The sequence below is a fragment of the Cupressus sempervirens genome, chromosome 6 (genome assembly GCF_028749045.1).
Source record: "Cupressus sempervirens isolate cs-2001-9-10 chromosome 6, ASM2874904v1, whole genome shotgun sequence".
NCBI classification, from domain to species: domain Eukaryota; kingdom Viridiplantae; phylum Streptophyta; class Pinopsida; order Cupressales; family Cupressaceae; genus Cupressus; species Cupressus sempervirens.
The window spans coordinates 486,544,889-486,562,680 of record NC_143123.1 but is presented as its reverse complement, the minus strand read 5'-3'; the positions used below and the strand labels follow the sequence as shown (position 1 = coordinate 486,562,680).

General features: G+C 36.8%; 1 protein-coding gene across 1 annotated transcript; it reads right to left on the bottom strand.

Annotated features, from left to right (window-relative positions):
- Positions 1 to 2,436: 2,436 nt before the first annotated feature.
- LOC149553155 (embryo-specific protein ATS3A-like) lies at positions 2,437 to 3,702 on the bottom strand. The gene is made up of 2 exons (XM_089788653.1): positions 3,441 to 3,702; positions 2,437 to 3,182 (listed from the first exon to the last, which is right to left on the bottom strand). The coding sequence occupies exons 1-2, from the start codon at positions 3,564 to 3,566 to the stop codon at positions 2,787 to 2,789; spliced, it is 522 nt and encodes a 173-aa protein (XP_089644779.1). The 5' UTR covers positions 3,567 to 3,702; the 3' UTR covers positions 2,437 to 2,786.
- Between the last annotated feature and the right edge of the window lie 14,090 nt (positions 3,703 to 17,792).

The window sequence follows — 17,792 nt, the reverse complement described above, 5'->3', positions numbered from 1 at the left end:
AATTTGGTGAATGCATCACCCAATTCATCCCATGTGCCTATTGAAGCCACTAGTAAACTTCTGAACCATTCCAATGCTTTCCCCTTGAATGAAGCTGCCAATAACCTGATTGCTACATTTTCTTGCGTCACATGATGAACGTTGCATAAGGTTGCTATATCCCTAACATGCTCAAAAGTTGTAGTTTGGCTTTCTCCAGTAAAATATGGCACTCCTTTCAAAGCTGCTAAAGGGATGTCATTATGCTGCTGGAGATTCAAAGGACTTCCTTGATCAAAGGGAACGAAAGCAAAATTTCTTGGCTAAGCCATTACTGGTAGCTGATAACTTATCTGTTGTTGATGTATTAATGATACCGCTGGTCCAGGAAACAAATTTGCAACCGAACTCAAACTTGCTGTTATATCTGCAAAAAATGTAGAAAATTTTGATTCCAAAGGCTCGGTTCTCCAATTGGGACTTACTGAAAACGTGCTACGAGTCTTTCTTTGATAAACTCGAGTACCTTGTGCTGATTTCTGATTTCTCTTTGTTGGCTTTGTCCTAGCAAGGGTTCTGCCACGCCTTTTGGGTGTTTCAAGCTGTAAATATTCAAATGTATTCGAACTTCTGGTTTGTACCTTTCTCATTAACAACACTGATCTGTACCTTTCTTCCCCACAGAGTCGCCAGATATGTAGAAAAAATTATAACTCTGCTGTTTGCACATCAATGAAATTAAATAAATTATCCAAAAAAATTATATTATCAATGAAATTCCTTCATAGTATCTTTTCTTCCCATCTACTAAATCCCACCTTAAACTAGTGGAATAATTTGTAGCCCCACCTTTTCTACCCGCTCAACTCAAGAAACTAAGATATAAAAGAAGTTATAATTAATTTTATAACAATCTTTTCTTAGATTTCATGAAACTTTAAAAAAATTGTAATAAATTTTATAAAATATATATTTTTAAAAATCCATGAACTCTAATGGGTGACCTTGTGTCCCCCAGCTTTTTTTTCTTTGATGAATAGTCCTTTTCTTATATTAAAATAAATACAATAAAGTTACATATTCACAAAAAAAAAAGGGCCGGGGGAAATAGGATCACCCCACGAGTTCATATGACCTAAGGCCGAATATCAACTATTCATCAAAAACACTTCAAAAAATAAAAAGCATCAAGTTGCCAATGTAGTGCCAACCGAGGGAGGAGGATCCTTATCATCAGATCCCCACCCAGGGCTAGGATGGGCTCAGGGGGAGCCCATCCATCAACAACAATGGCATCATCTTCTTCTTTTTCTCCCTCAAGCCTAGGAGGAGAAATGACTAAATTCAGTCAAGGGAACAACCACTTGAGGTATGAATGCGCAAAGGGCCAACCAGTAGCAAGAGCAGTTGGGAACCACCCCAACCCAGACCTCCGCGGGGACGAGGCGAAGCGGTGCCGGCCACCAGAGTCTCCAAGGGAGTAGCGCCGACCAAAAGCACCGCTGTTGGGAGAGTGGCACGACTAAGAGTGAGGCATGTGTGAGCGGCAAGCAGAACTGATACGTCCTCAATGGTGACTATGAGGAGGGGTACGGTCGCTAGAGGCAAAGTCTAGTAGAACACGAGCTACCGTACAGGGGGCATTTCTCCAATGTGTCAGCAGCTCCTGCAGGTGAACCACCTCCAGAGCCACTTTATCTGTTTGTACTTGAATCCGCAACATGACATTGTTATAAATACATGCTTTAGCATACATAGCAACATTAATGTCAAGTGTGTTATTAACAAAGATAACAACATTGTGATCTTTCCAAATGATAAATAAGATCTCCAATCTAAAAGCATGCCATATCTAGAAGTACTTGAAGGGAATTTGAGTATTGTCGCCTACAACAACCATATGCCAAGAGAAAGGTTCTAGGGAGAAGGGGTGAAAGAGATCATGAATCCATCGGCGGTAACACTGAGCCCATCGACAGAACCAAAAAATGTGCAAAAAAGTCTCTGATTGACCACAGAGAGGGCAATGGGGGTTAGGAACACCCAAGTGCCACAATCGAGGGCCCAAAGGCAAGGCTTGGAAAAGAATACGCCAGGCCAAATGGACAATTTTAGGCTCAGTAACAGTTCGCCACACAATGGAAAACCTATGACTCCAAGTATGGTGAGAAGATTGCAAATGCCATCGTTGGTTGAGAACTTCGACCATGGTCAGGTGAGGAACCAGCCATCGATAGCCCAACCTAGGCTTGTAGCTAGTTACCGGAGTGGTTGGATAGTCTTTCCACCAAGGGCGAGAAGACTGAATGCCCAATTTATGTGACAAATGTCGATGCACCGCAGAAACTAGAAGATCAAAAGCCTAATGATCTAGACAAGTGAACCAGAATTGCACTTTCATGTCCTCCCATGACTGTAAGCTCATAACTCTCGAGAAAAGATTTTAAAGTCCCCTGATGAACCATATGAAAATTTATTATTTCACATTTAAAATAAAAATAACTTTACATGATAATGGTCTTATAACATTGAAGTTATAGAACAAGCTCTATTCTGTCTACATTCTGCTCGGCAGTGAAGCAAGAGTCTATACAGTTGTAAGAATTTGAGAAACCAGGGTGTTTGACCATATTCAGTACAGATGCATAAAGTGACAAAGAAATCGCACCAATATTTCCTTAAATCCAGACAAAACAAGTTCAAACCCTAAACAGATCATGATAGCTTGAATTTATCACCCAAACAGAACATCTGATGCCCATAATTTCCCCAAGAACATCTCAAAATCTTAAATACCCAGCCAGATCTCACATACTGAGAGCAGACTGTTGCGGTAGATTATTACAGAGATCAAATCCATACCAAACTTTATCGGGAATAAACATATCATAAACGAAGCTTACAGATTGACTCTGACCATAATAAACTCTGACCCATTCTGGCTTCCACCCATCTGATCCGACGCGCACCAGATACAAATAACAGACTTTGTAAACGCAGGGGCCCAAAATTGTGAAGGAATCCGTTGAACACCTCTCAAAAGTGTCGGTGGTCGGATCATCGATTCTCGCTACGTACACCTGATTTCCGAATGCATCCCCAAACGAAATACTAATTCTGTCGTCTGTTCCTGCAAACGCAGAGCAGCTCGTCTTTATCTGAACCGTGTATGAACAGCTGCCCAATTTCTCCGCTTCCCTCGTCTGCCGAAACAGAATACACGCGTTCATCAAAAAAATATTTAAATGAAATGGTTAGGGTTTGATCAAATTGACTGAAAATACACAACCAAAATTTCAAAGGTTTTAGTGCTCGATCAAATTGAAACCTTTATCCGTAATCAATTAATGGATTGTAGGAAATTTATAAAGAAGATATTGAAATCTTTAGCCCCAAAAAATGAAATTTTTAGGGTTTGATCAATTGAAAGAAAATAAAAAGTTCAGGAGAAAAGATTGTACTGTAAGAGCTGCTTCTTGCAGGTTGCCAATTTGAGGTTGCAGAGAAGAAGCTTTGCATTGAGATATACAGATGAGAGCCACCAAAAAGTATGTGAACGATACGAATTGAATCTTTGAATCCGCCATACTTCCTCCTATGCCAGTGAATAGCTTTCACCCACCTTACACGCGGCGAATAGGTAGATATAGACTGTATATATATCGAGACAATGTGAATAAATATTTTATAGATATCCACACATGCGCCGACTTCGCTGTTCTCTAGATACTAATAAATTGTTTTTGGGTCTGTAAGTTACTTAAATTTTGCTTTATAGTTTCTTTTGTCCCCATCATGATGCAACATTGATGAGAAAATGTTCCTATAATCGAATCCAAGAGCGCACAATCAAATAAATAAATTATGTTTCACGTTTATAAATTTAAATCAATAAATTATCGAGTTAAAATTTAAATCATTATTGTATTAGTTGATTTTGATTTAATATTAAGAATTTTAATTTTTTTAAATAAATTATATTCACCAATTCATTTTTTTCTATTATGTTCAATAAGTAAATTTAAAGAGTCACTACTCAAAGAGTCAATCATCGAGATGTTTGAGAGGATGGGATCCTTTGCTATGGGAGAGTTGTTATCAACATGGTGGTTAGAGAGAAGGTGGGATTGGTGTGTAGCATTAGAGGTTTTAGGTGCTCCATGCTTCCTCTCGCTCTTTTTACTTTCCCTGATCTGGTCCAAGAACTATCCAATTGTAATATCAAATTCATCTCTCTCTCCTGAAGGTTTGAAAGATGTGTACCCATATACAACGTCCTCTCTACAAACTTTGTATCTTCCTTCATTTAGTCGTTGGAAGAACTTGTCCTCTTTGAGCTTTAAATGACCTATCACCAATGAAGAAATATTAAAATATATGAGCCTCTATAGAGATTTGATAAGGTGTCTAACCTTCCCATTGAATAAGTCATCATTCCTAAGCTTCCATAGATGCCAAAGAAAGAATAGACCAAAAGAAGTTATTGCCTTTATTAGTACTCAAGTTAATACCATAAATAATATGCATTATGTTAAACTTGCCATTAGGGGTAAGTCCAAAAAGATTCCATGTTTCCTTAGCAAAAAAGCATTCAAAAAAGACATGGAAGATAGCAGCTAGATCAACCAAACTATCAACATTAGAGAGATTTGTATCTCTTTGCACTACCTCCTTTGTTGATTGAATGAAATGTCCCTTTACTGATTTTTATTGATATTTCCAGCCTCAAATCAGAACTTTAAAATCAAACAACCAATATTACAAGATCTGCCAATTTCCCAATAAAACCCAAATCGGGTATGTCCAAATTAGTGCCAAAAACTTCACAACTTCACAAATTATTAATAAATCTGAAAATGGACATTTTTACAGAAATTTCAGCAGCATAACAGCCTACAAAATGACATTTTCAGATTTGTATAGCCTTTACACAACAGCTCACAAATGTAGGGCAAAACTATGCTCAATCGGGCTCCCAAAATTAACACAAAAATGCTCGGAAACACCACAAAACACTCATAAACTATCTCAGAAGTTTAATCACGAACCAATACATATATTCAGCTCTATTTTAACATCATAAAGTCTGAAATACAGCAGCAAACCAAATTGATATGAAACACTCAACTGAAAACCCAAACTCAAACCAAAAACAACCCCGAAAACACCCAAATCGGCATTATTCAGCACAAAGGCAAACTCTGTATGAACATGCACATGGAATGGCTTCAAACTCCTGTCCTTAGCCTTCCTGGAAACCTGCAAACTCCCGTTCTTGGGTCTCCTTCTCCACAGGTTTGGCAGCCTCTGAAGAACAACAAGAAAATTAGCAAGAATCAAGATGTAGAATGAGCCCAAAATGCCTCCAAACCCCTTTTAAAGAGGGCATAACCCTAACTCACGTCCAAGAGAGGTTAATAAAATATAATTTAATAATAATTTTTATTTATTAGTCCATTGGTTTCCAAAGATTAACCCCTTTTTCCGAAATTTCACCTTTTTGGACCCTGCCTGCCTTAACAAAGTTTATTTATTTTTTTAATTATTTGAATAGGGGACATGACATTGAAGCTCTCTCTACATAACCTCTAGGTGAGGTGTCAACATTGTTTGAATAGAGATAGGCTTAGCTCTTATTCTTCCATCATTAACCATCAACTCAGCTAACCTAGCTTGGGAATTATTAGTCTGTTAAAATGAAATGAACTTGAACTTGCGTCCATGTTCAAAGAATGTCCTATTGACTTCAAATTTGTTTATTGTCTATTTAAGAGCTCTTGATTTTCTTTTGTAAATAATGTAGCATCAAATAAATTTTTGTACAAAGAATGAATATTCTTACTAACTTCTTCTATGTTATTTACAAGGTTAAATATATGAACTTACCTTATTGTAATTTCAGTGGACACTTTTTCTATCACTTTCTTCTCAAACTTTCTTGTTGTCCACTGTATTAGCTTCTCATTCGAGCCAACATCTATATCATTTACCTTCTCTACAATTTCAAATAGCTGAGCAATAATAGAGGCTTTCTCATAAAGGTTTTCCACATCAAATGTTTCTAGGAAAATGTCATTGATCTCATGCAACACTAGCTTCTATTGTTGCTCCCTTCTCAGCTCTTCTTGTCTTATTTTCCCCGCTAATAGATCTTGCAAGTTTTTCATCTACTCATAATTCAAGTCATTAGTATCCTAATTTAGAATCACAATAACTTCATCCAATGTCATTGGCTTGCCAGGTGAATAACTCTTCTTCTTTTTTATCATCTTTCCTTTAGAGTCTAGAGTGCTAGAGCTCGACAATGATAATTGCACACTTTGAATTTGAATCTCTAGACTCGATCTTTGAACAATATCTTGAGTGCCCTTGACATCTTTGGGTTCCTCAACTTGTCTTTGTTCCTCGGTCCCTATAAGTTCACCAGCAGAACTTAGCTTATTTGTCTCCTTATCTCCCTCATTCAAAGGTCCTGAGATGATTGACCATTCATTTCCTGTAGTAGATTTCTCTACGTGTGAATTTTGGTTCTCTAAATCCTTATTCTCTTCTTGTACTGGCCTACTTTGCTGCTCAACTACTGTGTAATGGGCACCCTTGGATGTCCCAAGAAACTAAACCAATTTGCTGAAAGGAATTTTGTCAAACAGTTTGCATTCAACCTCTTATTTCTCTGTTTAATGTTTTAAACCCCTTATAACTCTGGAAATCAAACGTTTATTTGTTTGTTGTGTTTTGTGCACGGAATTGGTATCATACAACATAAACATAAACAAGAAAGAAACTACAATAATATGTAAAGTGGAAATGAACTGCTGCTAATAAAATGTTATTTTCAGAATTCATAAAACCAAATACATGGCAGATTTATCAACTCACTAATTACTTCAGCAGTATTGACATAATACTCCAGCGCATGCTTTCGAACTTGCTGCTACAATGCTTTGTCCTTCAATCAGTCCACTACCTTCGTAATATCATTCCCTCAAAGCAGCATAAGCATCGAAAAAGTAGTAAAGAAGATATGAGCAAAATACCAAATATGCCTGTAGCTGGAAATGCAACTAAATTGTCTGATAATTGTAATGCCCCGCCCAGAGATCCTTGGAAACAAGGATTCAAATCAAGCCAAGATATTTTTTTTTTACAAGTATGAATGCACAAGACAACATCATACAGGGATCACAAAGATCGCAACGGAAGACTTCAACACAATCCTGGCAACCAACGAATCTTCGAACGCCACTACCAAATTGACCCACACAAACAAAGCCAACAATGACAACAACAAGATGAGGGCATAAGAAATGACCACTCATCAACAAAACACCAAGCTGGGGTAATATGCAGAGTCCCAAAATTTGGCTAAGCCTGAAATCTTGAAGCCCTGAAAATTGGCTAAGTCTGGATTTCTGAAGCCCTGAAATTTCCTAGAATCCATAACTTATCTCTGAGAGGTCTGAAACCTATCTCAAACGATTTGTCGCATATATTAAAATATATCTTAAGTAATATACGTCGACTTATACTTAAACGTTATATTTTAAACCCCAAAGGACTACAATAAAAACCCAAAAACTGAATTTCAAAAGAAACCTCCTGAATTCAAAATGCAACAACATAGGCTCGAAGAACGCCCAAAAGGGTATCCAAAACCACTCTCGAAAAGATCAGATCACGAAGAAAAGTGCCCGCTGATGGCACGCGCAGGTTTTTCACAAAAATCGTGCGACACTTTTTACTAAGGGAGGGCGACACTTCTCCCTTACTGAGTGCGACACTTCTCAAGAAGGCGTGCGATACTGGAAAAGTATCGCGCGACATTTCTCATAAAGCCATGTGACACTCTTCCACTATCGTACGACACTTCTCCAGTAATGCGTGCGACACTTTATAGTATCGTACGACATTCTTTCTATGGGCGTGCGATACTTTATCAGTGTCGCACAATGCTGAAAAAATGTCGCCCATAGAAAGTAAAAACACTTCCAGAACTCAAAAACAGAGAAAAACCAACAAAAGAACCTCCACACCGGGGAGTACCGGATCCACAAAGGCTCGAGGAATGAACACTCGAGTGCAAGAACAACATAGAATGAAGAACACCAAACCATCTAAACTACAGCAGCAAAGAACACACTGAAAATAAGCATTGCAGAGAACAAAAGCAACATCGCAATGAACTGAACAACCAAACTAAGTATGTGGTTCCTCCCAACCGTCAATAGCATCATAAAACCATTGTGGATCCTAGCCATCCCCCGCGCGTAACATCCCAAGCCACCGACCAAATCGTCGGTACTGTCGTAATAGGGATATCACTACTAAAACATGCAACAATATAAGCATAAGAAAATCTAACATGCTAGTAGTAAAGCATAAGATAATCCTACAGTAGATAACATCACCTATCACATGCTAAACAGCAATAAGCAACAAATATGCTAATACAATAATTCACAGCATCTAATCATATGCTAAACATCATAATAAGGGAATGCGCCAAATAAAATAACATCATCTAAACATGATATACAAGCATCCCAATGAAAGCATAAATCACAAGAAAGCATACTCCGAAACCCGAAGTACCAAGTGAAGACATCCAGCAACAGTCGCACTAGGACAAAAGATCGTCTCTGTAAACCGATCCCTAGCAGTGGTGAAGGTAGCTACACCTCCCAACCACGTGGCACCCATAGGTCCACACCTGCCGTGCTGATGGAGATAATGATCCAACCACAAACACACATAAAACACAACATCCATAGCTAACACTCACGCCAAACAGTATGATGGCTGCAACCAAGAACCTAAGACAATGCAAGGAGTATAGGTCCTGGTGAGACACTCAATAGGCTACTATGTAGGGACTAACATCATGGAGAGTCGCTTGGCATCAAAAAGCCCAAGCTAGGACTTGCGCAGATTCAACATCCCTCAACGAAAAGGCTCTTGCACCCCAGACCTTTTTATTATCTTAAGTTTTATTACCAGTCACACATTATATTTAATTTTCACTTAATTAAAGCTTCCTTCGCCAACCCTCTGGGCACAATGATCACCAGGCTGCAAGGTAGAAGCCCCCTCCATATGCTACCCTACCCTACCCATGCTCATCCTACGACAAGTGCCCGTGGGCATGCATACTCCCATCCCAACCCCAATGATCATAACTTTCGGCAAATCCACGAAAGATCGGGCCTCGCAAGTCACCCAACAAATGTATGCGTACGTACTCGTGTGTGGCGCACCACCATCACGAAGATCATAACACAAGGACAGGAATGAGAACACAATGCAAAGAAAACACCCAACTGAAAGCAACACGGGAAGGACAGATTCTACACGAATCCCAAAGTCAATAAAACCATACATCATGAAATCACTCAATCGGCCTCAATTCGAGAGTATGGATTCTACACGAATCTCAATGATGTAACAAGACCAAACATCATGAACTCACTCAACCGGCCTCAATCCGAGAGTATGGATTCTACATGAATCCTAGCATTCATGAAACAAAAGCAAAGGTCCAACAAAAACCATAACAGGTATAAAATCACTCAACCGAACACAACGTCGAGAGTACGGATGCGACACGCATCCCAATGCAACAAAAAATTGCAAAAGTAGTCTAACTGATATCCAAATGGATCATCAAGGTCCACTAACCACAATGTGCCAAGAATACTCGAGAAAATAGGGCAACACACAAAACGAGGTGAAACCCCCAAAAATTTAAAAAACTTTAAAATTAAAACCCATTTGGCCTTTGGGTTCAAAAATCCCAAAAATCCAAAAATAAATGAAATCGGACACCGTATGCAAAAACGGCCAGCATAACGGCGTAAAATTCCAAATCCTCATCCTAAAAACCAGGAAAATGTTCATACCTGCCCAACCGGGTAGAACTAACATACAAAAACGGAGGGGAACACTAGTTCTCAGCCTCCAAACAAACGGCTACCAAAAACAGAAGCTGAAACGGAGCAAAAACAATAAAACGGTAAAGCCCTACCTCACAGCCAAAAGGGCAAAACGAGAATCTGAACCATAAAATAAATATCTCGCAGAAGTAGCTGAAAATCGCGGCAATCCAAGGTTTCCCCGAGCTGGATCCAACGAGCCCAACCTCGCAACGATCCCACGCCCGTAGCTCCCACAACGAACAAAACAGTAAATCCTCATGAAGAGGATTTTGGGTTTTACTCTCCAACTTTCCAATTTGAAAGTGAGAAGTGAGGAATTAAATTCCTCTTTGGATACTTATTCACTTTTTGGGTGAATAATCGATTAGGGCATTTAACCAGCCAATCTAGTTAAACCCCGAATCGACCCAAATGAAAACAGGCTATTCTTATAAATAGGAATTCATCTATGGCAAAGCTGGCAAAAATTAAAATAAAACAATTAAAAAGCCCAAAAACCCAAAAACACAAATCTCCTGAACAACTTTCGCGACAAAGCGAAACTCTAAATGCACAGACACGCTTACTGGTCTAATCACATAATGCAAATGAGTTTGGATTTAATAATCACCGAAAGGTTTAAATTAAACATTTTAATAAAGGATACGTTGACCATACAAGGACGACATTGGTAAAATATGAAAGGCTAAATCACTAACTCCATGTGCCACTGCCAGGGATATAAATCCTGCACACTAAACAACACGATCAAGTGCAATTGCATATAATAACATAGCCGAAACAATAAATGCATTAAATCACCTAATTTAACCATTTATTTAATTATATTAAAATAATCTATTTACATCACTCACGTTCGCAAAAGACATAGCAACACAGGAATGAAGTAAATAACCATAGCATTAAATCCATCATATAGCAAAATCAAAGGTATGTCCAAATACCAGATAACTAGATAACCAGATATCATCATAAAACTGTAGTGCCTACCCTTGTTCACATCTTTTCTGGACATATTATTGCTATTATTATCAGACTATGATAGACTAGCTTTATGTTAATGGATTAGTGGTATTGTTTTGACACTATCAGACATTATGTTATGGATTCAGTTGTTATATGATGAGATCATTTAGACTTTACATTTCATGTATGTATGATGATCATTATATTGTTTTCAGTTATTGTTGATGATTAGTTAGATGGTTTATTATCTCATGTGTTTTATTATGGATACTTACCCCATACTTGCATGTGTATGGTGTGTGTGTTTTCTTATTGTATGGCATTTCTGATGTGGTTAAGGAAGGGAGTCGTAGTCACCTACTTAGTCGGGATCTACACGATGCACCACTTCCTGCCATTGCCTATTTAGCTTAGCACTATATATATTATATGTACATGCATAGTTTTTCTACAGGTTGCAGGTACCAGGTATCGACTTCCCTGAATTGCCAGGATAAGCGTACCCTATTATACTATCTCAATGATAAGAGAGGGGAGATAAATTCTCAAGTCCAAATCCCAAACCCTAAAACCATTTGTCCTAGTGAGTTAGGACAAGTATCAGAGTTGAGTACCCATTGAATGTGTCGGATGACATATTTCATGATTTTTAATCCTTTAGACTGATTTTGTATGAATTGTCCTATGATGGGTTTTCATATTTTATCTTGGAGGTCTATGGTGAATTTTCTATTAATTAAGTCTCAACAAATAGATTTAATTAATAAATTAATTATTTGAGAAAATTAAATATCATGATCTTTGATATTTTGATTATAATTAATTAAAGGAGAATTAATGGAGAGAAAAGAATTAAATAAAAGAAAACTAGAAATTAAAATTAATAATAATTATAAAATAATAATAAAGTAATAAGTAAAATAATAATAATAAAAGTTATAAAAATTAAAATGAAAGTTATAAAATTTAAATAAAAATTATTTAAAAAGTAAATTGGAGGACTCGAGAACTCTGAAGAAGGGAACATGCACAATATCAGGAATGTACTGCCTAAGCACTGAACATGGAAAACATCATGAATGCGAGCTAGGCTGGGCAATAGAGCAAGGCGGTAAGCAACCAGGCCAATTCTCTCTAGAATCTCGAATGGTCCTACAAAACGAGGTACTAGCTTAGAACCCTTTTCGTAACGGTTTGGACTCTTTCGCAGTCGCACTCTCAAGAAAACCTTATCTCCAACTGCAAACTGCTTATCAATCCTATGAGCATCAGCATACTTCTTCTGCCTATCCTGTGCCATAGTCAAATGCTCGCGGATACGCACTACCTGTTGCTTCATATCACGAAGCATCTTAGGACCCAACAGGATGTGATCCTCAAGGTTGTCCCAACTCAAGGGTGTACGACAAGGACGACCATATAATGCTTGAAAAGGTGCCATGCCAATAGAACTATGATACCCATTGTTCTAAGAAAACTCTACTAGGTAGAGATAGTCCTCCTAATATGTCTGCCTATCTATCACATACATCCGTAACATATCCTCCAAAACCTGATTCACCCTCTCTGTCTGACCATTAGTCTCTAGATGATATGCCGAACTGAAGTTTAACTGTGTTCCAAGCTCATGCTGCAACGATGTCCAGAATACAGATGTGAATATAGGATCCCTGTCAGAAATGATCTTTCTAGGAATACCATGTAATCTCACAATGTTACGCATGAAGACATTAGCTACAAAAGCTATTGTGTAGGAAGACCTGATGGGTGAAAAATGTGCCACCTTAGTCAACCGATCAACAGTGATCATGATAGCATCATGACGATGAACAGTCATAGGTAATCCTACAATGAAATCCATAGAGATGATATCCCACTTCCAAGAAGGAATGAGATTTGGCTGCAAAATTCCAGCCGGGTGCTAGTGTTCTGCCTTGACTCTCTAACACTCAAGACACCTAGCCACAAAATCAGCAATATCTCGCTTCATTCCGGACAAAAAGAACAAACGTCTCAAATGTAATGCCCCGCCAAGGGATCCAAAGAATTAACCTAGAATTTCACTAAGTTTGGTAACATTTTTTTTTTTTAAATAACATGAAAGTAAATGCCACATATAACTTGTACTTAATAATGGAAGCAATAGCAATGTCCATCTGAAAGTAAACATAACATACATAACCGATTACATTCTTTAAAGATCCCTTAACGTTGAATTACATACATGAATCCATCTAGTACAACATCCACATGAAATAATAATGAAAGTCCAATGTTTAAATATTAAATTTCAAATGCTCATTCATCCTCTGTACATGTCACAGGGTATGACAAGCTCAAAGAATATACATATGTAGAATGAGGTACATCATCCTATTCTAATCCATGATACATCAAAGTAAAGATAATCACATGATACACATGATACATCATCATAGAAGTCATATACATCCATCATAAAGATCAAACAAAATAAACTAAGTGCACGGTTCCTCCCAACCATTAATAGCATCATTAGACCATCGTGGGCCCTAGCCATCCCTCCGTGCGTAACATCCCAAATCACCGAAGGGATCATCGGTATTAACATAGTAGGAATGTCACTCCTAACATATACAACATCATATGTAGAAAGTAATCTAACATGCAAATATAAGCATAAGATAACATCATCTAACATATGTTAATCATCAATGAAAGGATACATATCCACCATTACGAAGGACGCATCAGCCACGATGTCTCAATGAATCTCAAATGATAAGAGTGGAAAATACACTACCACCCGACTGCATGGTACCTAAGTGGTCCACTCCCACTGTGCTGAGGATATAATCCCAAGTCCCAAATAGGCTATCAAAACCACATAGCACAAGTCTCTAAAGTTCAGGAATCCTAAAAGTATACTAACTCAAAGGTTCCAATCAAAAAATAGACATCTACTTCCCAGAGGCACATAATGACATGTAGGAACCTACTATGCAAGCGGGAAAGTGTCATCGCATTTATCTCGTACAAGTTACCCTGGTAGTTAGCTAAACTCCACGGGTCCATACAAATCTCATGCGGCCACTAGTATTCTCTCATACTGACAAGGCATACTATGGAATGCAAGGTCGCAACCATGCATTCTCACTACTCCCATCCTAGCCTATACAAGCACTCAAGGCATGGGCGAGAACCAAAAATCTTATCTTTTTAGGTTCATTCAGTTAGTATTAGGTGTGAATGTTATCATTTATTAATCCAACTTACAATGAGTTACCCTGGTAGCCTCTTAGGGCCCCGGCCCCCATTGCAAGCCACTTCTCGACACTACATGCAGATATCCTACCCTAATGCTCATGGAATCATAAATCTCAAAATCACAAAAGATAATCCATAATAAAATCATCAAATTTGCATAAAAGCATCAAATCACCATGAGCAAATATACATAGAAAATCATGATCACAACAGCTCTCTATTGGCAACTGAAGTATCACTGATAATCAAAGTATCCATTGGTTCTCAATAACCAAAATATGTCTCAATCATACTGATCGAAGACTCCAAAAATGGTTGAGTCAAACATGTCACAACATGACATCATTAAGAATAAATCCACGTTTCAATCCCATCATGGCGACTAGAATATAACCAAGGATAACTGATCGATGACCAAAAATAATGGTTAAGTCAAGTGTCTCATACATAAGAATTCTCAACTATAACAATCAGTAATCTCATCCAATACATAGAGCATTCCATCACATAACCATGGTTGGGTTTATAAAGATCAAGAATAAAACATCATCATGACATCACAATCACATAACCCCCAAGCCTCTGGTAGACATCCTATACTGGTCAACACTAGTCAACCCAAAACCCAAAACATTAGCATAAGGAATACACAATGTAAACACATGTTTTGGTTTTGCTAAGTTTTCAAATTTGAATGTAAAAGTCTCAGTTTACGTTTCCCAATTAATATCAAGTGGAGAAATATCACATTTTACCTAATCCATGTATTTGCTTGATAGATAAAAGTTCCTCCATTAGATTCAATTTTCTAATTGATCCAATAATATTTTATTTATAAAAACTTTGTTTGAAAAATAAAACTTCGATTATATATTCTAATAATTAATCTTAATTAAAACTAATGTTTAATTAAATTAATTATTAATATCTCTTCATAACCTTAATAACAATACTTTAAATCATTAAAAGAGTGATCCATTAATTTAGAACTTTATAATAATTATTTATAATTAATTATATATACATTTATACTTATATACATACATACATACATATATATATATATATATAATAATTAATATCAATGCAACCGAAATCGAAATTCATACCAAATTGTATATGAGATGATGTTGCAAGTCATTTAAACCAAATGAAAAATCGCAATGCGATTTATTAAATCGCGCGGCCATATAAGGTACCAAACCGCAGGTACACTACGGATCGCAGGTACCTTGCGGTCGCAGGTACCCTGCGATCTCGCAGGCTTGCGGTGGGTGGGGTATTGAATACCCACCCGCCCAACATTTGCATATGTATAAAACGTTTTCAAAACGCTTCCACTGCGTGATGCGATTCGGATTTTTGATTAAAATTTAACGTTTTTTTTCAAAAATGTTTTTTGATTAATGATATTCAGTTTTTAAAAAAATACATATATACAAAAATTTTAAAAATATTACAGTATATGAACATATATACATATATATACATATGTATGTATAAGCAGATTTACGAATACAATTTCCAATTTTCAGAATTTCTCTATGAAACTTGATTTTCAAAATTTCTAATAATTAACCTAATGGGTTTAACTATGAATTTTCAACCCTAGCCCCGTGTCATTTTCAGATCTAAGCATATAGAATCCTCAAATAAATTTTAATTGCCCAAATTGAAAATGCATAATGAAATATGAGATTCCTCAGAAGACATATGGAAGACACGAAGAAGACAGGGAATGCATGATGCGAAAATAGCATAAGTAAAATCACAAGAATCTACTCGGATTCTAATGCTAAATCGCTCTTCCTCAAAAAAAATCCGCAGAGCAAGCTCCTCCCTTCTTCAGAGTTCTCGAGTCCTCCAATGCTCCAATAGCTCTCCCCCCTTTTTTTTTAAGCTTCTATGAATGCCTGAATATAAAGAGCTCTCAAGAAACCTTTGAAAAGTTTCTTGAAACCACTGAAAGGTGTCACCAACTAAGCATGGGTCTTTTCCAATTCTTTTTGATGAGTCATAGAATTGTAAACACTTTGTGCTTAATTGATGCACTAACCCCCGTGTTGTTGACACATGTTAATTCCCATGCAAGCTTATAACTCCAATTTACTTTTTAAATAATTTCTATTTAAATTTTATAACTTTCATTTTAATTTTTATAACTTTTATTATTATTTTATTTATTACTTTATTATTATTTTATAATTATTATTAATTTTAATTTCTAGTTTTCTTTTATTTAATTCTTTTCTCTTAATTAATTCTCCTTTAATTAATTATAATCAAAATATCAAAGATAATGATATTTAATTTTCTCAAATAATTAATTTATTAATTAAATCTATTTGTTGAGACTTAATTAATAGAAAATTCACCATAGACCTCCAAGATAAAATATGAAAACCCATCATAGGACAATTCATACAAAATCAGTCTAAAGGATTAAAAATCATGAAATATGTCATCTGACACATTCAGTGGGTACTCAACTCTGATACTTGTCCTAACTCACTAGGAAAAATGGTTTTAGGGTTTGGGATTTGGACTTGAGAATTTATCTCCCCTCTCTTATCATTGAGATAGTATAATAGGGTACGCTTATCCTGGCAATTCAAGGAAGTCGATACCCGATACCTGCAACCTACAGAAAAACCATGCATGTACATACAATATATATAGTGCTAAGCTAAACAGGCAATGGCAGGAAGTGGTGCATCATGTAGATCCCGACTAAGAAGGTGACTATGACTCCCTTCCTTAACCACATCAGAAATGCCATACAATAAGAAAACACGCACACCATACACATGCAAGTATGGGGTAAGTATCTATAATAAAACACATGAGATAATAAACCATCTAACTAATCATCAACAATAACTGAAAACAGTATAATGATCATCATACATACATGAAATGTAAAGTCTAAATGATCTCATCATATAACAACTGAATCCATAACATAATGTCTGACAGTGTCAAAACAATACCACTAATCCATTAACATAAAGCTAGTCTATCATAGTCTGATAATAATAGCAATAATATGTCCAGAAAAGATGTGAACAAGGGTAGGCACTACAAAAACACACTGTCATCTCGAAATAGCATCATCATGCAATATGATTAATTGAATAGCATAGTGGTCTAATATTTATGATACTAGAATCAAAGAGTAACATTTGACCCTCAAGTCATCTCAAATGTAAACATAACATGAGTAACAAATATCTCTCTAATCAGAATGTAACAAGGTAAATGTTCGCAGCACATAACCCAATAATCTCACGTGAACAATCCATTTAATTACTTGCACATTTAATAAGGCACTTAAAACACATAAGCGCACACAGTCATAAACATGACTAACCACTGCTACAGGAACCTAGTCCAGTGTAGCATGGTAATAGAACATAGTGCAATCTCTGCACACATCTCAGGGTAATCATGGAACAACCTCATGATACCACATCGCTCCTAGTAACCACTGGCACAAACCTCAGTGAACCAAAAATCACATCATAATCTCAAAGATCAGTCAAAAGCATAATCAAAGCAACTGATACATAAACATAAATCCAAACACCTCAATGGTGTAGACCACTCAGGGTCACAATCATGATCTATCACACCAAAAGATTAGCAAGGGTGCATCCATCAAGACGACTT